General features: G+C 38.7%; 1 protein-coding gene across 1 annotated transcript in view; it reads right to left on the bottom strand.

Moving 5' to 3' along the window:
* NNT (nicotinamide nucleotide transhydrogenase) overlaps nucleotides 1–22,808 on the bottom strand; it is a 47,161-nt gene that overhangs the window by 9,512 nt on the left and 14,841 nt on the right. The window contains exons 9-19 of the mRNA XM_074166788.1: nucleotides 21,270–21,461; nucleotides 19,981–20,134; nucleotides 18,920–19,081; nucleotides 18,021–18,131; nucleotides 17,067–17,212; nucleotides 15,822–16,017; nucleotides 14,973–15,206; nucleotides 12,916–13,076; nucleotides 12,004–12,183; nucleotides 7,499–7,658; nucleotides 5,624–5,705 (exon numbers count right to left, since the gene is read on the bottom strand). Of these exons, the coding sequence (XP_074022889.1) occupies nucleotides 5,624–5,705; nucleotides 7,499–7,658; nucleotides 12,004–12,183; nucleotides 12,916–13,076; nucleotides 14,973–15,206; nucleotides 15,822–16,017; nucleotides 17,067–17,212; nucleotides 18,021–18,131; nucleotides 18,920–19,081; nucleotides 19,981–20,134; nucleotides 21,270–21,461 (1,778 nt within the window). The remainder of the gene's footprint in view (nucleotides 1–5,623; nucleotides 5,706–7,498; nucleotides 7,659–12,003; nucleotides 12,184–12,915; nucleotides 13,077–14,972; nucleotides 15,207–15,821; nucleotides 16,018–17,066; nucleotides 17,213–18,020; nucleotides 18,132–18,919; nucleotides 19,082–19,980; nucleotides 20,135–21,269; nucleotides 21,462–22,808) is intronic.

The raw sequence follows: 22,808 nt of genomic DNA, 5'->3' as shown, positions 1-22,808 counted from the left end.
ACTGAAAAATCTCAGAATGGGAATTACTTTTTATACAGTTCATAAAGTCAGCATCTATCTTTATTACAACTGGATAGATAACGTTCTTGTAATCAATACTGAAAGAGCTAGCACCTACCTAACCCAATGTAGAAGTGTTTCAAGGTCACTTCATCCATGTAAAGATAGGATTCCTGTCATTATGCCAAAGCTGGACAGTGATGTAACTAAGTAACATCTGGCTAGTGCTTAATTTAGCTTACTCAACACTTTAGATGCTGTATATACAGAGAATAATTTGCCCCAGGGTTTTGCCTCACCTCTTCTTCCCCCCACCTCATTCACTTTATTTGTGTTTTGACACCTCTCCACCTCTGTTTCCAGTACAGACAATCTGTTATTCAAGGCAACAGGAGGAAAAAAAAAAAACCAACAAACCACACCAAAACACCCCTAGATGAACTGAGAAGTGCAGCATTCAGATAATATTCCACAGATGGAACGCTGTCACGTAACAACAGTTGCAATGCAGCACTTGTAAGTATCACAGTGTAATGCTCTCATCACACATTACAGATGACTCTTGTAGACGACTAGCATCAAAGCACACAGCTAGCTTAGGCCTGCTGTCATGCCCGAGGCAACAACACATCCCCAGAAACAGTACTTCAGCATGGACTAAGCTCAGCGGCTCTGCTGGGGTCAGGTCAGTTTAAATTTAACTGAACTGAATATGTTTACAAGTACTTAAAGGGTGGGTTGAAGGATGGTGGAGCTGGACTCTTTTCAGTGGTTCCCAGTGACAGGACGAGGGGCAACGGGCACAAGCTGGAACATAGGAAGTTCCATTTAAATATGAGGAGAAACTTCTTTAGGGTGAGGGTGACAGAGCACTGGAAGAGGCTGCCCAGGGAGGGCGTGGAGTCCCCTACTCTCAAGATTTTCAAGACCCATCTGGATGCAGTCCTGAGTAATGTGCTCTAGGCAATCCTGCTTCAGCAGGGGAGTTGGACTAGATGATCTCTAGAGGTCCCTTCCAACTCTGACAATTCCGTGATTCCGTGAACTAGTTAAATTAAGCATACTTATGTGAGGGTTGGTACTATTTCCAGCCACTATGGTTTATCACAGCCAGGACAAGATCGAAATACGTGGCATGGGCCTTAGCTCAATGCAATAACCCTCCCAACCGCAGGGAAGAAAGAAGAGCCTGCCTCCGCAAAGCGTCATTAACTGACCTAGTCGGGTCACCCAGAGCTGAACTGAGCTGACCCATATGAAACCAAAGACATGCCTACAATTCAGGCCAGGAGCATACAGCTACAGCCGCATCCTTGCAGAAGCCGATCGCGTACAGCAAGGTTTGCTAGCTCTCTCTAGCTACAACGGCATGGCACTTGAACTAAGACATCTCTAGCGCTAATAATTCTACCCAGTTCATTTGTCTACAAGAAACAAACTGAGAACTGACACATGTACACACTTAGTGACTTCCTAGACTTTAGTTTCCTAGAAACTTGCATCAACGCACATTGTTCTTATGCTGCCATTCAGCAGTGACAGTAATTTTCATCTCCATCTTATGCACGCCTGAGCTATGCAGTATTTAAAGACTGGTTGGGACAGCACCTTAACAGCTCATTCTTTAAAATTCTTCCAGATTTTCTTGTAGAGCAACAAAGAATGATGACTGTAAATGGATATAATTAAACAATTTGAGTTAATCAGTTCTATTTATTAAGTTGTATATAAATGTGTAGGTGGTACCCATCCACATGTTCTATTACTGACAAGCAATGAGAACAACGGGGGGAAAAAAAACAAAAACAGAATGCTAAACACATTTGACTAGACCTCAGACAGAGAGGTAACAATAAATACTAAAAAAGTGTAGATCCAACATTAAATCCATCCTATCATATTTTCAAAAATGTAAGAAACCTGTGTTTCCATGTGCCCAAAAGTAATTAGATTCTCCAGCATCAGAAGACATAAATCCAAGTCATTCATAATACCCACCTTGATGTGGACATGGAAAACATCAATTACCTATGCACATGTATAGTTTTAAACTGTGGTATAATAGTATAAAATAATTATATATCTATATATAGAATTACTATTACAGTTACTATTACTACTATATTTAAACAAAAAGAACAAATCAGAATTTCACAGCTACGGGCCTCCAAACAACACAGCGTGTGGCTGAAGAACTTTGGTAAGGCGAGAAATTTCAACAACTTACTCAGTTGTAACTTTGCAGAAATATGACACCAGTTGTAGAACAAGCAATTCCTCTCCAGGGCCAATGGATTCTGGGGACTACAATATTTAGCCTATGAAAAGTTTTGTTGTTTTAGTCCTCCCTAACAAGCGAAAGCCATAATGAAGGCTCAGCAATATCCAGCCCCCTATGTGATCCTACTAATGCATTAAAGATGTGATCTGCTGCAAGACCATCTCAACTATGATGTTAGCTATGCAATTTAATAACTAAAACAGTCTGAAGTTTCCAAACTCTCCCATACTTCCAAATTTAAACCCTAGTCAAAGGTTATGCATCATGTTATATAATCTGCGCTCTTCACTAAGAATGTTATGGCTATAGGCAAAATAAATGAAAACAGCAGCTCCTCTGGATCAATCGTGAGGCATGAAGCAAAGGAAAGCCATATGACAGACACAATTTTTCTTGGCACGGTACGGGCATTACAAATTTATGACAATCGTATGTCCATGCTGGCACCCCTCCACAGCGGATGTGTGAGAGTGTCACTACATCTGGATGGTGAGCGCACTGGGGTCCCGAGGCACTCCAGGCCTACTGAAACCAGAGGGACAGCAGCTGCACTCAATGAACACCGTGGGAGCTCTGCAAAGTGATGAAAGGCCTGAATTACCACAAACTCTAAATACAGATTTCTTTCATTAAAATACTAGGTAACCACTGCAGTGATCCCTTCCTGAAATTGACTCATTTCAAGTATAAGCCAGTTATTTCAAGGAATCATTCACGTTTCTCCCATGCAAAGCCAACACAAAAGGCAAAACCAGTAATTTATTTCACCAAGTTTGATAAAAAATAAAGCTCACCCCCACAGAAGTGCTGAAAGGAAAGCCAAAAGCACGTGACACTGTCATCGCATTAACCAAGAAAGGTTCTTCTGTTGCACAACTAACAAGTCTTCAAAATTTTTAATGCAATTTGGACACACGCAGAGCTTTTGCCAAACATGGAGAAATAAGGTGTGAAGAGCACTGCTCCAGGAAGCAGATACAGCACCACACACCCTCATTCCTCACATGTGTGAACAAATACATTTATAAAGCAATTTTATATGCAAAATTGCAACATTCTGGGTAAACATTAATAAGTAATTACTGCTAAACCCTACACTAAACCCTGCTGTTAGCCATCACAATACATGCTGTAAAACACTGCAAAAACTTCTATGTGACTTTCAAATACTCTTGGAAAAATAGTGGAAGAAAAACAAAATCAAAACCCACTGACTGCTAGAATACTGATTCCAAAGGAAAGTAACCATCTAATTGAAATAAACACATGGAAATCAGAGAACAAGCTAGCCAGCATCTGTCCAAATATCTTGTTTCAAATGAAAACTGAGCCTTGACTAATTTTGAAATATTAAGTTACCATAATTAGAAAATAGTTTCCCAAACAATCAGTAAAGGAGGCATGATGTTAGCTTTCCAGTACTTTCAGTATCTATAAGGTCTGAAAAACTGAAGAAGGAAAGGACTTGAGGCCAATACTGGCACCTAAGAATTATGTCTGCTCCCTGGAGCAGCAGTCCAGCAGAAAAAATCCATGGGACTGGCCACATGCACTCCAACAATCCTTCCATGCAACACTCAAAGAACTCTAATAATAGCAAAAACTTATGGGAACCCAGTAAGAGTAGGTCTAAATTGCTTAACAAATTGGAGTACCTGTCACAAGAGGAGAAGCTGAGAGGTGGGGTTCTTCAGCCCGCAGAAGGAAAGGCTCAAGGGAATCTTACTACTATGTATAAATACTGATAGGCGGGAGTAAAGAAGATGGAGACAGATTCTTCTCAGTGGTATCCACTGAAGAGACAAGAGGCAATGGTCTCAAATTGAAATACAGGAAAAACCTGGTTTACTCTAAGGGTTACTGAACATTGGAACGGATTGCCCAGAGAGGCTGACAGCCTCCGTCCCTCGAGACCAGATATTCAAAACCCACTGGACAAGATCCTAAGCAACCTGCTCCAGCTGACTCTGGTTTGAGCAAGGGGCTGGCTGAAGTAGAAGATCTCCACTGTTCTCTTTCACTTCAGCAACTCTGTAATTCTGCAAAGATTCAGGTTACATTAAAATAGTGACAGAAGTGTATATCCTCAGGCCTCAGCCAGCTCACGTGTTACTTTCTGAACAAATCCGAAACCTCTTAACCTCTTAACTGTGGTGTAAGAGAAGATACTACAGCCCTAAAGCTTGGAAGAGGCAAAGGGAAATCAGGCAGCATATCCTGTGGAAGCTAAAATCCTGCCGCTAACATAAGATCACACGGATTGACTTAGAACAATTTCGAGGAACATAACAGATGGGAGATCTACTTTTAACAGAGGCATTCTGTGTGGCACATCAGCCCAAAACCAAGAGCTCCTGAGTCCCATGTTCTTGGTGCAGAGGCTGCTCCTTTACCTGTTCTTCCACTTCATATCAGACTGACCCCTGCAAACACTTCTCCATACTGCAGGTCATTTCCTGCCTAGGAGCCTGAACTATTCCCACTGCATCCCTTTAATTATTCCCCAAGCAGAGGGGTCCATTTCCTCATGAAATTAGGACTACAAAATAAAATAAAATATTAAAGCTATTTTAGCCTAGTAAACAACCCCCCTTACTGGAGGTTTCGCTAAGAGGCAATTCAAAGCACTTCAGTTAGGCCCGTGCTCTCCTCCACCGGCTACAAGCATAAAGAAAAACTACTCTCCCTGCACTGAAGTCAGCTGTTGTGGCTATTCCTCACAGTAATGTATCTTCACAAAGTGCTTGCTTTCACAGAGCCCTTCAATCTCCACCTTTATAAAAGACTGCTAACTGCTCTCTTGAACACAATACAAAAAGCCACATTAAAGTTTTATTTTACAAAAAACTTCACTGCTTGCTTTGTAGAAAAATACTATGATATCCAAAAGTAGAGCCTGTGTATCTAAAGGAGCTAACTTACCTTTCAAAAAGTAAGATTTTTTTGCTACAATAAAGAAGTATTAAATTTTAAAGCCTTTTTTTTTTCCACTAAACTTCAGCTTGAAAAACAACAAAACAAAACCAACGAAAGAATTATTCTCCAATGGCTGGGGCAACTTCCAAACCCCAAATTTAAGAAGAGTGTGAGTAAGGGATCTTTTACACTAAAGTATGAAATTTCTTGATATTCAGCAATAGGTTAATAAGACTAGAGCATTCCTCCAGCTAGTATTTCTGAGAGAGACCAGCATAGTAACGACTGCAAAAAGAAAAATTAAACCAAAACAAAGACTTGCAAGGAATTTTAACAGAGTGGATGGGAAAAGAAGAAAAAAAACCAACACAACAAACCACAAAAAAAACACAACCTGCAATACTTTTCATCAAGGAAAGTACGTACCTGACATTCTTCCCTTGTTCTCTCAACATCTTCACCAGATCAGCTATGGGGTACTGAGCTTTTGCTGCGCACAAACCGTAACCTGAAAGAATTTCAGTATTTTAAGCTATTTTTCTGGTTTACTGTGGACAAAATAGTTACAGACAGAAAGTGTACCTTTCACACAAACAGAAGCTCTCAATTAAAAATAAATAAACAAAAAAGTTACATATATGTAGCTATATATGTACTATGCATACATCATACAACATATATTCCCAGCCTGACCACTGTAATTCATATCTTCTTTTTGATCTCCTAACCACTAACAACGTAGTCATTTAACCGGTCAAACTACACAAGTAACTTATGTCAGCTTCACAAAAACATGTGCTCCTTTCTCTATCAGAAAAGGATGTTTCACCCAGGCACATTGAAAAATTGATAAAGAGACTACTATTAGGTTACTTCACCACCATTATCCTTAACAAAATTTTGGATTTGCTTAATGCAAATCTAGTAGCTGAACTAGCTGCTTTTAGCAGCAAATAACCTTTTCAGTATTTCTGTCTGAATTAATTCATCAGAACAATAATGCCCAGGAAGAAAATGGAAAGTATAAATTATTAATGATATCATCATGGTTTGACCACAAGAGTAAAAGGTAAACTCCTTGAAGATGTTTGCAAGCTTTGTTGGAAACAAAGTTAACTTCCCAAATTAGACCCCAACCTCACTGATGTTTTTGTTTAAGTTGAAATAAAACAAAAGACAAATTTGTTATTTAGTGTTCTTCTGATTTCAATGCTAAGATAAATTTAATACAATAGTTATGCCATTCAGTTGAAGGAAAACAAGTCTTGAGCTACGCTGTACCTGATCTCACCTAACAGGGAATGTGCTATTGAACCATACAAGCCTACAGCCAACATTATAGTTTCAGACAACTCAGGGGTTTTGTTTTCAGGGTTTTTTCCTACTTTAATTCCAGTATTTATTGTATACTAAGTTTTAGATGTCTTTCTGCCCTTTTATTTAATAAAACAATGCATAATTGAGCAAGTGCATGAGAAGTGTAAACAAAGTCCTCTATTTCAGTAACTTAATAGACAGATATTTGTTATTTGTACCACTGGTACTGTGGCAGCGCTTCAAAACTCACACCACAATAGCTGCACACAAAAATTGTAAACATAGTTTAAAAAAGATAGTCTTTGTCCTGAAGAATTTAAAATCTAAATAAATAGACCAGAGTTTGAAGAGACAAACACAAGGAAAAATACAGTGGCATACAAGTCTACAGTGAGGAATTATGACTAACCTGGGAAAAAAAACAGATCACAGAATCATATCGGGTTGGAAGGGACCTCTGGAGATCATCTAGTCCAACCCCCCTGCCAGAGCAGGTCCACCTACAGCAGGTTGCACAGGAACATGTCCAAGTGGGTTTTGCATGTCTCCAGAGACAGAGACTCCAACACCTCTCTGAGCAGCCTGTTTCAGTGCTCTGTCACCCTCAAAGTAACGAAGTTCCTCCTCATGTTTAGATGGAACTTCTTATGTTCAAGTTTGTGCCCGTTTCCTCTTGTCCTGTCACTAGGCACCACTGAAAAAAGACTGGCCCCATCGTCTTGACACCCACCCTTTAAGTATTTACAGGCGTTGATCAGATCCCCCCTCAGTCTTCTTTTCTCCAGACGAAAAAGACCCAAGTCCCTCAGTCTTTTCTCAGATCCCACACACCAGTCAGTGCTATTGACACACTGCTGCTATGTTGCAACTGAAAGACAGACTACAGTTGTTTGTTTTGTTTGGGGTTTTTGTTTGTTTGTGGTGTTGCTTTTTTTAATAATACAACCTCTGAACATCTTGCTGTATGAGTCAGGGGTGTCTTACCTGGAGTAATAATAATGTTATTGGCTTCCTTTATCATTTCAATTGCATTGTCCACATTGATTTCTGTGTGGGTTCCAGTAATTTCCATGGGCTTCCCACCAGCTGTTGATGTGGTGCCATAGCCCCCTAGAATCACATTTGCAAGGGAACGGTTCATAGCCTGAAAGAAAGACAAGCAGTTTTTGATCAGCTAAAGACGAAATAAAGTGGAGCAGATGTCCAAAAAGAAAACTTCTGAAAATATTAAAGCCATCCTGACAGTATGTCTGGATGTAGTCTATCTGCTGGTTTTGCCTGCTTACAACTCAAAACTTCTTAAAACAGAATCCTTAAAAGAGACCCAGATTAACACAACTACAGCCAAACATCAGCTTCTAACACATTACATTTTACATGCAACAAGACAGCATCAGCCCTTCCCCAAGACAAAGAACAAAACACAGCCAGTATCAGTCTCTTGTTCTTCAATGGGAGGGATATAAAAGAATGCATATTTGATAAAAGAAATTTTAATATTTTAAACATACGTATATATATCCACACATTGTTTTTGCAAGATATCGTCTTAAATTCTCGAGCAATTCAACTTGTAACCACAGAACTGCTATATGACCGCATGGAAACCACAAAGCTCTTACTGGTAGTACAGAAGCAAAGCTTCTACAGCATCAAGACAGGAAAGAACACAACAAAGCCAAGTAGCCACACAAAACTAACCAAATGCTAAGTCAAAACAAATTGTAATGAACTGAAGGGGGCCATTAACTTACTGGCTGAGCACCAAAGGGGAACAAGAGACCTTAAACTAGGAGCTTTAAGAGGAAAACACATCCTGAAAATTCAGCTCTGTAGATACATAGCCAGGAAAAGCCACTGGCTAAACGCTCACTGGCATGTCTCCTTGTGAATGTGGTCCCAAAGCAATATCTGGCAATATCTGGAAGTAGGTGAAACTTGTAACTGCAGTAAACAAAACTTTAGAAGCAGTAAAGGAACAGGATCATTTGCTTCTTTAATTAAACATGTGTGTCACACATCTGCTGTGCTAGCTCAGAAACCACAGCAAAATTTAAGAATGGAGAGGCACATATACAAGGGAGAGGAAACACCCACACAAAACTATGCTTCCAAGTATCTATTTTCCACTGATATTTCAAATCATGCAACTCCACAGGTTTTTTGCTACAGCCTACGAAGGTATACCATTCTGTGAAATTCATCACCTAGCAAGCAAGCACAATAAAGATGTTAGAAGAACTTTTGTTTAACCTGATAAATCATCACTGTTTCAGATACTGTAAGGAAGGCGCACCAATGCAGTGAAATCAGCATCTTTTTACTGTCTGCAGTAGGCAGCAGTTCAAATCCTCAAAGAACACACTATCTTTGCCATGTATCACCGTATTAAACCTTCAAACAGGAAAACAGTCTACTCAGTATGTTACAGTAGTTCAGTGTCAGGTAACACAGCTGGGAAGAACGCCCGCTTCAAATGTTGTGCATGCTAAGCTTACAAGCGGCAAAGCACTCTCTACGCACACCTAAACCAAAAGGCAAAACTAAGACCAGACCAAATGAAAAAAGAAAGTTCAAATATTATTAGAAATCTGAGAATCCACACAAAGCAAGCATGAGATTGAAGCACCCTTGCCTAGCTCCGCACCAGAAAGCCAAGAAAAGAGAAGGGAAGTCTAGAAAAAAGGGGGTGGTACAGAAGGCTTCAAAATGAGTCAAGACCTCATCAAGCAATAATTAACCAATCCAGCTAAAACCTACTCAACACATGAACCACGTGCAAACTCTTCTGTAGCCTCCTTCACCTTCTTTACCACCACAGACCACACATGGACAAAGCGTAGGCTTCACCACTCATAATGGTAGTGATAACCCAACTACTAGCAAAAAGCCTCCTCTGCTGTGCATACACAGGTGATACTGGCCAGGAGCTTACAGCCCCAGGAAAACCAAACCTTTGATCCCTGACAGCTCCCAAGTCCTTCCACTGTGCCCACAGAAACCACACAGCTACCACAGGTGATGGGCCTGCATACAATTTATTAGACTAACACAATTTGTCCTTTCTCTCATTCTGTTTCATCATCCCAAGTAATGGCTCCCCTTCTACCTGAAGCTTTTTCCCCATCCATAGGCATACCAATTCTAATACTACAGTTGCAATCATCACTCTGCAAAAAACAAGGGAGAAGGACACGCTAATACAATCAAGTGTTCTGAAGAACACACATTGTGTTAGCATTTTAAAAGAAGTCACAATTCACACGATGAGTGAACGGTACAGGCCTTTGCTTTTTTTTGTTTTGAAGTTAAAGTCTTTGTCCTTAACTCACCCTACTAATAGGCACAAAAGAGGGATGGGTGGAAAACCAAGCAGACAGGAGTGCGAAAACTAAGTGGTTATCTGAATACGTGCTGGCCAATGTTATCAACTCAAGCTTACGAGATTATCGGGATAGGCTCTGGATGACTAAACTACAGTTTTATCACAAAAAGTAATTGGAAATGTTGTAAAACGAAGGTTTCAACCACTAAGATGTTTCCACAAACACCTCATCTGTACTAGATAAGCTTCAATAAATATACTGCTTTGGATGGAAGTCTTACTGGAGGAGAATAGGGGGAGGAGGGGAAAAACTGTTGCTTCATTAGCACAGGTTGCAACAGCCTAAAGCAGAGTTTATTGAAACTCTTGAGGTTTTTTGCTCCTGAAATGCAGCTTCAAGACAATGACACCGAATACCCTGATTATAACAATGCTTTTAAAAGTAATGATTTCCATTAAAGGAAGCAAAGCAGAAAAGAAAAATGCTGGGCTAGAAACAAGTTGTTCTGCTTATTGTGCAGAAATTATACAAAATAATTTTAATTTTACTGGCTGATCAACTTTAATTGTCTAAGCTTATGTAAAGCAGCACAAGATTCCCACAATACTATCTCAAAAAACTCAACTTCCTGAAATTTGACAAATACATAGAGGAAAGCCACTCTGTCACTGCATAATTATTCTGCTGATTATTTCACCAAGGTTCCTATTTACCTCGAGTCCTCCAGCCAACAGATGCAAATATCACAGAATCATAGAACAGTTAGAGTTGGAAGAGACCTTAAAGATCACCTAGTTTCAACACCCTGACATGGACAGGGACACCTCCCACTAGACCAGGTTGCTCAAAGCCCCACCCAACTCAAAACTCCAAGTGCTGAGAGGAGCTAGCAATAAAATAAATGTAAAAAGGAAGGAGACAGCAAAAGGAAAATTAAGGTATAGAGTGACTACACTTACTGGTAAATACATACCAAATAGATCATATTTTCACCACGACATACAGGAATTTGATCTTTAAATAACATACTTTTCATCCCTGTGTTGCCCATAAGCATGATCTTTTTATTGATATGGACTAAATTGCTACCTGTATACAAATATATAAACATATATATTTATATATAAAAAGACACCCCATGAGCCACATAACCTGATTTCCTTTTGATAAAGAGATATAAAATGCTCAAGAAAGAACAAGACACTTTAAAATTCATACCTGGGATTGTCCATTTGAACTCACCTCCTTGAAGCTGCACAAAAACACTTATTTTAAGCTTTTCTGAAATTGTTTCTCAAGAGAGATGAAAATTAATGATACTGAACATTTCTAACACAGTAACAACACTATTTATCAGGAGAGACAAAGTACAAGACAACAGCCAGGGCTGACCGTAGGAAGGCATCAGGACAGGAAAACAGCAACACCGATCACACAAGAACACAGGAACAAAAGTGAAACAGAATTACACAACAAAGAATCAGGAGGTTGATAGCTATTGCACTGTGAACAGTTTTCTTTAAGTCATTGCCTCTCCACCTTTGAAAACTAAGAGGAGAGAGACAAGGGAAAACAACAGACTTCTGTACAAATGTTCCAGAGAAAAGGTGACCATTACTAATAATGCAATATGATTTCCACACAGAGTGGAAGCTCAAGTTTGCTTTGGCACAGACATTAGTATCAGCAACACACTAACGCGAGCCTGCTGCCACCCTGTGGTACTTCAAATTAGCTGCTCTGAAGGAAGCACACTTTCCTGTAGTCCAAAAACCAAACTTTAAACTACTAGAGAACCAAACCAAACATTTTTTTTTTTAAAGGAACTCACTACTTAGAGTATCTCCTGCTGATAAATTTTAAATTTAGCTTAAATTTAACAACACTGCAGAGTGACATGACAAAACCAAACCAAACCAAAACAACAAGCAGTTGAGGACAAGTAACAATACTGATTCGAGCCCAGATTCAAACCTTCAGTGCCCAAGTGAAAGCAAAGGCTTTCCTCAGTTTTGAAGTACATTCCTCTCCAAACCGAAGAGAATTTTCTAGTCTCTAAACACCTAGCAGTTTGGTCTTCTGATTGCTTATCTTCCTAGCAAACATGCTGAATAAGGTTTTTCATTACTTGGAAAACAAGTACAATTTCTGCTGACTTCTTACCACACACATGATGTAAGAGAGGATGGCCCCAGAGGAGCCAATGAGTGCACCAACAATCGTCAGCAAGTTGTTGTTCAGTAGGAAGCCCTCGGCACACAAAGCCCATCCAGAATAACTGTTCAGGACAGTAATAACTACAGGCATGTCAGCACCTCCAATAGCTGCTGTTAAAGTGACACCCTGGAAAAGGAAAGAAAATGCTTCAGTATAAACTACAACTAATGAGAACAAGCAGAGAAGACAGTCTGTCTGCAGCACTTAGACAAAAAAATCTTTACTTAATAACTATTAAACTATTTTCAATGTAGGAGACATCATGTTACGGCTTGAGAATTGGACTTAACAATTCTGCCTTCTGAGAGACAACAGGAAGACATGGCACTGTCCTCATCCTGTGCTTAGTCACATAATTTTATATCCTACCAGCTCCATGGAACCACTCACACCATTAAAGGATTCATCCTGAGGAGTCTTTGCAAGACTCAGTTTACAGAATGTAACATTCAGGGTAAATTTTGCAACAGCTGGTGTGAGTGAGTGGGGGAAGTTACTCGTGGGGGTAATCTTACTAAGTCATCATGATAACCTGTAGACCCAGTGCTCTTTTAAATATTTTAAAAGATAAACTTTCCAATAAGTCTTTTAAAATACCAGTTTGTCATATAAAAGGCTCCATTAAGTCATAGCTGCAGAAACTAATTATGTACATACATGCCTTTTCTCTGGAACAATTCTGGTTTACAGCTAGGTTTAGGAAAGTCAGTCGCTACTTGCTACTGCAAGGTAGTATACAGGCACTATGACAATCATGACTCAAGGTGCTAAAATACAATCATTAAGAGGAAGCTTGCAAAGCCGAAGAAACAAACTTCTTGTTTAATTGTGTTCACCTCCTACAATTCCCTGACTTACCATTATGGCTGACAGAGCTGACACAGAACCTAAGCAGGTAATTCCCGTAGTGTAACTAGGATCAATCATGTACGGAACCATTCCGCCAATGCTGGCAGCCAGCAAACCTGCATTCAATGCGTGTCGACCAGGCAAGAGCAGCGGTGCAGAATTCAGGATACCTGCAATCAAATGCATATTCAGAGATTGATACATACATACATGAAAGTCTGTCTCTTGCCCCACAGAAGACTGAATACCTCAGCAAAATAAAAATTTAAAAAAGAAGGGAGGGGCAGAAGATAAAATGTTAGTGGAAGCTGAGACGTTGTGCTGACTCAGTATTGCAAGACATTCACACTTACTCTAGACTCTCAAATACTCCTGTTTAAACTCATATTCTACTGCCTAATCTCACTGAAATACTTCTGAATAATCACAAAAATCTCTTCTCCACTTGAAAGGTCTTATTTTTAAAAAAAGAACAACAAAACAACAAATTTTTATTTTGGCCCCAAGTCTTTGCATGTTTTACATGAAGCTCTGTTTTAGGAAGTTTTTAGCTAGAAATTCTTGTAAAGATATTATCTCAGTCTCTCAAAAGCTGTGCGCTTAGAAAAAAAAAAGAGACTATGCAGATAAACCCCAAACATAAAACACACCTGCTTTCAAATGCTTGAATTTCACCAGTACCCTCAGTCACACAGACTTCCCACTGCTTCCCACACTGGCAGAGACTTGAGGGGAAAGAGGGTTTGGTATTTGTGTGATTCAGTTTGAAAAGACAACTACGTTATTTATTTTCACCATAGGCCTTTTTTTTCCCCAAAATAACACATCAAAGAGCAAAAATAATACAAGTTTATCTGTTACTTTCGGTGTAAGTAATGACTTGCTGAGTGTCTCATTTAAATTTAGCTAAATTCAAGGGAAACAAGGAACTGGCAGTCTCAGGACAAGGAGTCAAATTGTGTGACCTCTACTTCAATAGTATAGAGAAGCTTACTACTGTGATGAGATGAAAATGCAAGAAAAGGGGAGAAAAAACAACAGGATAGTGGGCCAAAACAGACAGTTACGTTCACTAGGGATATGCGCACAAATCACTGAAGGAGTTGAGAAGGTAAGATGGAGAAGAGAAAAAAAATAACCAAGAAGAAATAAATGAGTAACTGCTTAGCAGAAATACATCAGAAATACATACTACTGACAAATCCTTCAAAAGATTATTAGAGAAGACAGCTTTCCATCCATGTCATGCTTCCTCCTTCAATTGCTGGTCTCATAAACACTGAAGAAAGCAAGCAGATATTTCCCAAAGGAACTATTGCAAAGCTAATAACAGGATTAGTAATAGGAAGCTCTTAGCCAGAACTTCTTAGTGCAGGTATTATCTCAGTCTCTCAAAAGCTGTGTGCTTACAAAACCAAAAATAAATGCAATAAAGAAACCTTCAGGTGCATGACAATCAGGAATTAGCAAGTATTTAATTTAAAATTCATATTTACTAAAACAGTAAGAGGTATGGAGCATGGAGTTTGTACAGTAGGTAAACAGAGAGTGAATTGAATGATTTAAATCACAGCAGTCTCAACTAATACTGCAAGTTCCCTACCTAAACGAAGCCTGCAGTGCTACAAACAAAATCCCATAAATATTAGTGGTGCTCACTGAGTCCAGCAACACCAGGTTTCAATTAAAATGTCTGCTCAGGAATACAAAGTTGTGATCAAAAAAGTTCAATAAAATCCATTAGAGAAACAGTGTCAGGTAGTGTCTTAAAAGCTATAAAGCAACACTTATTTCCAGACAAGATGAACTGAGTAAAGTTTACATGACTTGGTAACTAATAGCAGTGGTATGTCCAAGCACTGAAGACAAACCTTTCGTAACTAAAGCTGTACACAAATTAAATAGAATTAAAAGGTACGCTCATAAGAATTAAACATATGAACTTTTACCTGATGCAAAATACAAGGTTTCTTTCCAATTACACCAACCTAAAGGCTGAACTAAACCCTGGGGGTAAAAGACAAAAAACCTTTAACACATATTTAATTCTGAATGGAAGGTCTCACCTTGCAGTTTTCCATAAGCAACAAGAGAGCCACTGAAAGTCACTCCACCAATGTACGTGCCAAGGTAAGCCACAACCTTGGTGAGGTTCGCAGCTGGATCAGTAGCGAAGTGAGGATATTCAATCATGTATTCTGCTACACAGGTGAGCACAGCAGCCAAACCAACCAAACTGTGAAAAGCAGCCACAAGCTGAGGCAGATCTGTAATCTGGATGCGTTTAGCAATCGTCAAACCTATTAAGAGTTGAAGATAGAAGGGAAGTCTTATAAAACACAACCAATCTGTGCAGCTAAAAATTAATGCATCATGGTTTGATGTGCAATGAATACTTGCACACACATCCCTCTTCCAATAGAAAAATCTGTTCTACACTACACATTGCTATGGCAATTAACTGAACTGAATATGTGTATTTTGTGCAATAAGGATATCACAGAAATCAGATGATTAAAACATATAATGTTCTTAAAATGTCACTATATATTGAGAAATTCAACGGGTTTTGTAAATAAAGCACAGTGTGGAAAAGGGAATTTGGCAACATTCAGTCACGAACTGAAATACGAAGTTGGTCAAGTTCATTCAGCTCTGCATATCCAGTTTTCCTAACAGAGATGATGTGTTCCTGCTTTTCCACCAGTCTCCCCATTCTTTACCACATCCTGATGCATTAATAGAAGCTCTGGGACTTATGATTCTTTGTTCACATATTTGCAAAATAACATACCCAAGCCTTAACTGTGAGTCAGTCAATTCACTTGTGAACTATACAATATTTTATGTATATACAGCTTGCATAAATGCATGTATACAGCATATATTGTTAGTTTATAGTATCACACACATACCTATGGTACTGCCAAGTGCCATTGCACCTGACATCTGCGCCAACAATTCAGGTGAGGGTTTAAGACCTCCAAGAGTTGCTGCTAAACCTCCTGCAACACCAATCATACCCAAAGCATTTCCAAGACGAGCTGTTCCTTGGGTGGACAAACCAGCCAGGGCACCAACACAGCATAAGCCTGAGCCCAGATACATCATCTTTAAAATAAGAAAAACATCAATAGGCATACATGAAGTAGAGCCAAATTGCATAATCATTATAAAAATCATTCTGATTATTACACAAGAGAGTTGATTTTTCCAGAAAGTGTATACGACACAGTTCTTAACTGAAGTTAAAACTCTTGACTGTGAGAAACTCCTGTAGAGGATGTTATTTTGGCTAATTAAAATGTGATATCTATTAAAACTTTTTCCCCACTTTATGACCTTGGTTTATCTGCACTGTGAATACTAAATTTGAGTCAAGCCAATTTTTCTCATCAGTTCAGAAGCAAGTTTTTCTTTAATACAAACCCAAAGCTAAACTGTCCCGTTCATTATAGGAACAGTTTCAGAATTTGCTTATGGCACATCTGAATTGAAAAAGTATAAACAAACTTAAACGAATGAATGAACTGAGCTGTACAATGTCTATGTAACTGAAAAAACTCAAATATACTACAAGCACTTGGCATAAAGGTATGTTTGAATTCACTTTTTCCAAACACAGAAGGCAATACACATTGATTTTTCTTACGATTAAAACAATCAAAAAAAGTTTACCATGAAAGGTGATATAGGTACAATCCCTGTACATCCTTCTGTGCTAAAATCTCATCCTATCCAGGTGTCATACTTACTTCAACTGTCACACCAAGTTGTATTCTCAGAAAAATTTAAACCAAAGACTGACTTCTGCAGTCACTCTAGTATTTAAAGTGTTATTCAGGAAAACTGTCCAATAAATAGCAAAATACCTGCTGCTCTACAAGAAAAAAAAAAAAAACAAAACAAAACAAAAAAAAAAACCAAAACAAAAAAAAAACCAAAAAACACACAACCCCAAAGCTTTTAAAATTTACAGATTCAGCATTTGGAGTATGATTGCAACCTTGAAGTTAATCAACTTCAGCCTGGCTTTGTGGGAATGAGAGCTGATTACAAGACCACGGCTAACTTGCTATTTACTCCTCAACAGAGTAAGCAGTGAAGAAGTATACCTCGCTGTGAACAGTGGGCTAAGAGCCAGCAAATTATCTTCTTACCTGTTCAATATTATAGCCACCGTTGAGAGCAGCTGCATAGCCTCCTACAAAGACACCACCAGGAAGTAGGTACAAGTAGTTGTACTCGGGAGGATCTGTAGGACGTTTGAACATATCCAGCATCCTCTGTGTAACTAGAAACCCACCTGGCCAAAGAAAAGGAACAATTTTACAAAAAAAAATAAATTCTGAAACTAAGCATATGCCAAGCTATAAGAGAATCATCTACTATTAAATTATACTACCACAAAAAGTTAGCAACTGACACCAATAAAACCTCTTAAAAACTAGTAACCTGGAAAACCATCAGGAAACAAAGGTGTAATCAGGGTGAGATTCTGTTGTCTTTTTTAACCTTTGGAGGTAATTCATAAAAAGAGGAACTGGAAAGCCTGGAGAACTTGCTCTGACTCTATAATCTATGCCAACTGCAGGATACAGCTTAGTTTATGACTGTGTCCCTTTCCCTATCTAGCGTAGCAAAAAGCAAAAAGTATTTTCAAGTCATATTGCTCAATTTCTTATCTTTTTTATTTGTGAAGCTGGGACTTCTGAAGCTCAAGCAAGCAGAATTTTGTTCTATGCCACTAGTATATTTTTCAAGCAGGAAAAGGAATACAGAGACAAATTCAGTATTATCTCGGGATATACAGGAAAAAATATTTTATATAATCATCAACCAAAGGACACTGTAAAAGAAAAACACACATTTAAATGCTTCCCTAAGAAAAGGTTACACCAAAGGATATGTAACCCAGACACAATAGATACTATGAAAATTGAAGGGGGGGAGCAGGGGAGGAGGAGGGTGTTCTTTATTGACGGATGCTCTCAGATCCTATTTCCAGAACAATATTTCTGGAATCTACAGAATTAAAGACCTAGCAGAAAAAAAAAGAAAGAATTATACAAATGCTTTAAAGTTACCCTCAGAAGAAAACTTAACATTCATACCTGCAATATTGACTGAAGAGATAAAGGTCGAAAGCACTGCCAGAATTTGAGAAGTGTTTTCAGGGATATAGTTTCCTCCCATCAATACCAGCCCACCAACTGCAGTTAGCCCTATTTGAAAGGGAAAAAAAGTGATACTGAACCTTAAAAGCTCTACATCTATAGAAAGTTTCCTTACAGACGTCAAATAGCTACCAGTCAACACAAATTCTGACCCCCCTACATTATACATTACTATTTAAACAAAGACTACCATCGTATTTTTCAGCAATATAAACATGTTTCAAATGAAAAAAAAGTATATGAACATAGTTTTGAAGTACTTTGCCTCAAGCACAGAGTCAGCCTCTATTTGTTTGATAAAAGAAACATTACTTTTCACAGTCAAAGTAGATTGGCCTCGTGACCTGTCACATATATACGCACACAGATATAGGAAATATTACATGTTTACAGAGTTATGAATCTTACAGATTTTTTCTTAGGAATTTTTTCTTTTTCCCCTCTCTCAAAACACATAGTTTGAGAAGAGGAAGAAAAGAATGCAGAAAATACGAAAGACAAGTTATTTTCAGGGCAACATATTGGAGGGATGGGAGGAAAGATGTGTTCTACGAAAAAAGAGACTGAAGCGCTCCAAGTAAAACAAACTTTAAAACAACCAGGTTAAGAGTGAAAAACTACTTAGAAAAATTAGAAATACCCAGCATTACATTTGCCCTTCTTTTGAGAAAACATACTCTCAGAAAGAGTATGTTTCAGATGTCCTTGCTCTTTATGGAAGTAAACTCAGACATGCGAAGTAGTACTAGGCTTTTTGGCACTTTAAAAGGTGGATCAGCAGACTTCTGTCTAAAGTTTGAGTGAAAGAAATAAGTAGTTGTGTGACAGCTACTTACCTGAGATAGCATTAGTCACTGACATGAGTGGAGAGTGAAGAGCAGGAGTCACACCCCATACTGTATGGTACCCCACTATTCCAGCTAGGCCAAACGTTGTCACCATTTGTGTGAAAGCAGTATTAGGAGCTACAATGCCCAGTCCTAACATGCTGGATAAGCCTAGAATAAAAGCACAGCAAAACTTTTATATAACTTTTCAATGGTTTCTTACATTTAAACCGCATACAACAGGAGCCCAGTATCGAGCTAAAAGCAAAACGGAGTTTTGTGCATGGACTTGTTTCAAGATCAGCTGGATCATCTTTGTCAGCTACAAGGCTCTTTCGGCGCTAGTGTTTCTTTTACAATGAAAAATAAAAGCATAAATATAATACACACATCTTTGTTATGCATGCACACAAAGCAGCAAAGACAGGTTTCTACACCAACACTGAATCCTGTTCTATAGCAGTAACGTAGAAGAGTCACAATCACATTGAGATACTACCTGGAAGACTCAAAGCATGCATATGAAAAACAGAGGTTAAAATTCAGCATACTCAATTCACTGATTACCTCATGCTGAAGTTCTGATGCACACAGAATATCAAATGACATGAAGAGCCAATATTTATTTGTTAAGACAAATGTCCCATTCTCAGTACTTCAGTAGATTGTGGGCATTTAAGTCTCACACAATGCATTGAAGTTTGAAGAAAGCAATGGCATTGAATTGATTCTACTGCAAAATATGGGCACAGGCCCTAGCAGGAGTCCAAAATTCCCTACGAATTTTATTAAAATATCAGTAAAATACTTAAAGCCAAACACACATACATGCACACAGCATAAGTCAGCACTGTTTGAAATAGTAATACTTTTGGTTAAATTTCTAAAATTTTATTTTCCCTCTCAGCAGCAATTATTACACTACACTGCTTTTGCACTAGATACACCAGCCAACCAACTGCTCTCCCAACTAGTTATTAAATTAAATGAGTGAGATGAGGAGTCACTTAAAAGTATTAGCCAAATGAGGAGCACTCTACACTGATTCTCCAGCTCTGGAAGTTGCCTACCTGCTGTGTACACAGATGCACTAGTCATAGTTTTTCTAAAAGGTGTAATAGTAGCTGCTTTTTCCGCTTCCAGCTCTGCTACAGTCTTCTGCTTCACAGGGGCTCCTTGAGGAATGTTATTTGGTGGAGGTGCTGGGAAAATCACCTTGCCATCCTGACAAGAAATATTTACAGTTATCCCTAACATGGCAGATGCTTTGTAGCTAGAGGAGCCTACTCTTCTTAATCCTGCAACTCAGGTGAGTCTTAACATCCTACAGCCATGCCACAGGAACACCTTCCTTTTCTGCATCAGCAGAAGTTTGCAAGGCTGGATGATCAGTAGAGCCTCACCAAATTAACCATACTGGTTGACACTTTTTTCAAACAAGATTTAATATCAGTATCCAAGAGCACCTGGTGGAAACACAGCACTAGGCTTGAAAGCAGGAACCAAAACAAAGAGGTAAAGTTCCTTAAATGAAAAACACTTATGCAAACTAAAACAGAGTCTTGGAAACAGCAAAATCTGCTACAGATCTGAACTGCAATCAGAGCCTGCCCAGACCTCAGCTAGGTAGCAAGTGTGATGTCTCATATTTCTTGCTCCTCTTCAGGCCTCTGGCAGCATTACTGGAGGAGCTGCCAGACCTGAGCTGTACACACCACTGCGGCGGTCTGGGAGAGCTAAAGTCAATGCAAGCCTCCTCCATAGTAGATATCATAAGCATTACAAAATGTTGTCAACATTATGGAGCAAAACATAACAGAATTCAATACTTCTTATCTAAATTGCAAGTTATTATTTCCTAATAGTTGCAGGAAGAGAGCCTATACTGGCCCATGTCCTAAGTTTATTCTATTGTTTCCTAATAGAGCTTAAAGTATTCTGCATATTTTATTTCCACCAGGTTTTTCTGAAGTTACTCTTACAGGAACAGAAACTTGTATTTGTTAAAAAAAAAAAAAAAGTTTTTCTGGTCCTGTAATAATTTAAAAATGTTTGAAACATAACTATGCTTTTATCACATTAATACAACATGCGAATTTAATCTTTTTACTATTTTTCAATAGTAGACGTTAGGAATTTGTTCAACCATGACAAGAAGACAAAAGCAAAGAGGTTTCCCTTCACAAAAAGGGACAGAGGACTATTCAGCTGAATACAGACCTAATTGCCCACACTGTCCCTCAAGCCACATCTGAAGTCTATTGGCATGCAATATATTGGAATGCGTTTTAAAGAGACAACACTGATAAATGTAGAAGTATGTACTCACAAATTAACAAGATAATATTTACTGACTTACCTTCATTACTACAGTTCCTCTAATAACATGATCCAGAGTCCCATAATCAAATTCATCTTTTGGATCAAAGTAGAAGTTCTCTTTGTCGGGACTAATAGCCTTTAGGAGTTTGATAATATTATTGGAATACAGAGTACTGGCCTGAGTAGCCATTCTGCTAGGCAGGTCTGTGTAACCAATGTGTGTAACACCCTGAAAAAAAATTCAAGTAAAATATTAAGGGTTAGTTCAACCTCTGAAGAAGCTATCATTCTGGAAATACATAGCCGAACTGTTTCACTTATTTCTGTTTTTAATCCCCAGCTAAAACTGTTACCTGCAGCTCTAACATTATTAAGCTGGGGGAGGATTACTCACAACAGTTACAGAATTCAACATGACCAAACGCAACACCTTAAATGCCATTAGCAATAAGCCTACACAGAGAGGAAGATGTATTAGTGCAAGACCTTGTCCTCTCCGAATCCTACTATTCTCTCGTAACTTAGCTTCCTAAAGTAACCAGGTAACAGATAATCCTGCCCAATGCTTGGCATCTTCTCAGTCCTTCTGGAGGGCACGCACTGGACGCAACTTTCTTGATGATAGAGGAGTGAAAGGAGCTTCCTCAGAGCTAGCTAGCTGTGCAAGTAATATACCCAGGTTCACATTCATGTAAAGATATAAGATAATATATTCACACTGTTTAAAAAACAAATGTAAGTATACCTGGCAATCAGACTCTTGATCTTTTGAAAGAAGGTATGGGAAACTGAGGCTGGCATAGACTCTTCATGTTCAAGCAGGGTTGTGTTAAAAGACTGCTTCCGCAACTTACAGATAAGATCCATGCACGCTTCCAGGAACTCTGGCTTATTAACGCAATGCTCCCGCACAGTGGTAATAGTTCTGCCCTGCTGCTGTTTTCAACAGCTCAGTGCCAGTACACTATATCCAGGGCTAATATTCCTCTGACTAAAAGTGCTCCATATAAATTCTTCATGCAAGCATCTGCTTATTTCTGTCCTACATACTCTTAATTTCAGTTTTTAAGTGATGACATCAAAAGAAAACCACAAAACCAAATACAATGCATGACTCATGATACATACACACGCAACCCTGCTTATATTAATGACAACCATGGCAGCAACATGTCCTACAGGCTTTGCTAGAGCAGCATAACAGCAGCATTATGTCCTTACATTACCAAGTAACAACCTTGGAAATCTGCTACTTTAAATCTTATCACCCAGATTTCTACAACTGCTAGCAGATTTCTCACAAGTACCAAAAATAAAACCCAAAAAGCGAAAGAAAAAAAAAAAAGGCTCTCAATTGAGACAGTGAACACTGGAGCAAAACCAAAGTAGTTGGTTCAGTCCAGAGCAAAATTGCTCCGTTTAACAAAGCAATTCACGCTACTCCTAGTTTGGGTTACAAGTGGTTTGGATACTATAGGGCAGACACACTCATGTTGGCAAAGCCACAGACATACAAAGACAGCACCCTCCTGAAGCTGAAATTATATTGAGCTAAGCCAGATACTTTGCTCTGAAG

This window comes from Numenius arquata, chromosome Z, assembly GCF_964106895.1.
Source record: "Numenius arquata chromosome Z, bNumArq3.hap1.1, whole genome shotgun sequence".
Lineage (NCBI taxonomy): Eukaryota > Metazoa > Chordata > Aves > Charadriiformes > Scolopacidae > Numenius > Numenius arquata.
Note: the sequence above shows the minus strand (reverse complement) of the source record. Positions and strands in the feature narration are given on the sequence as shown.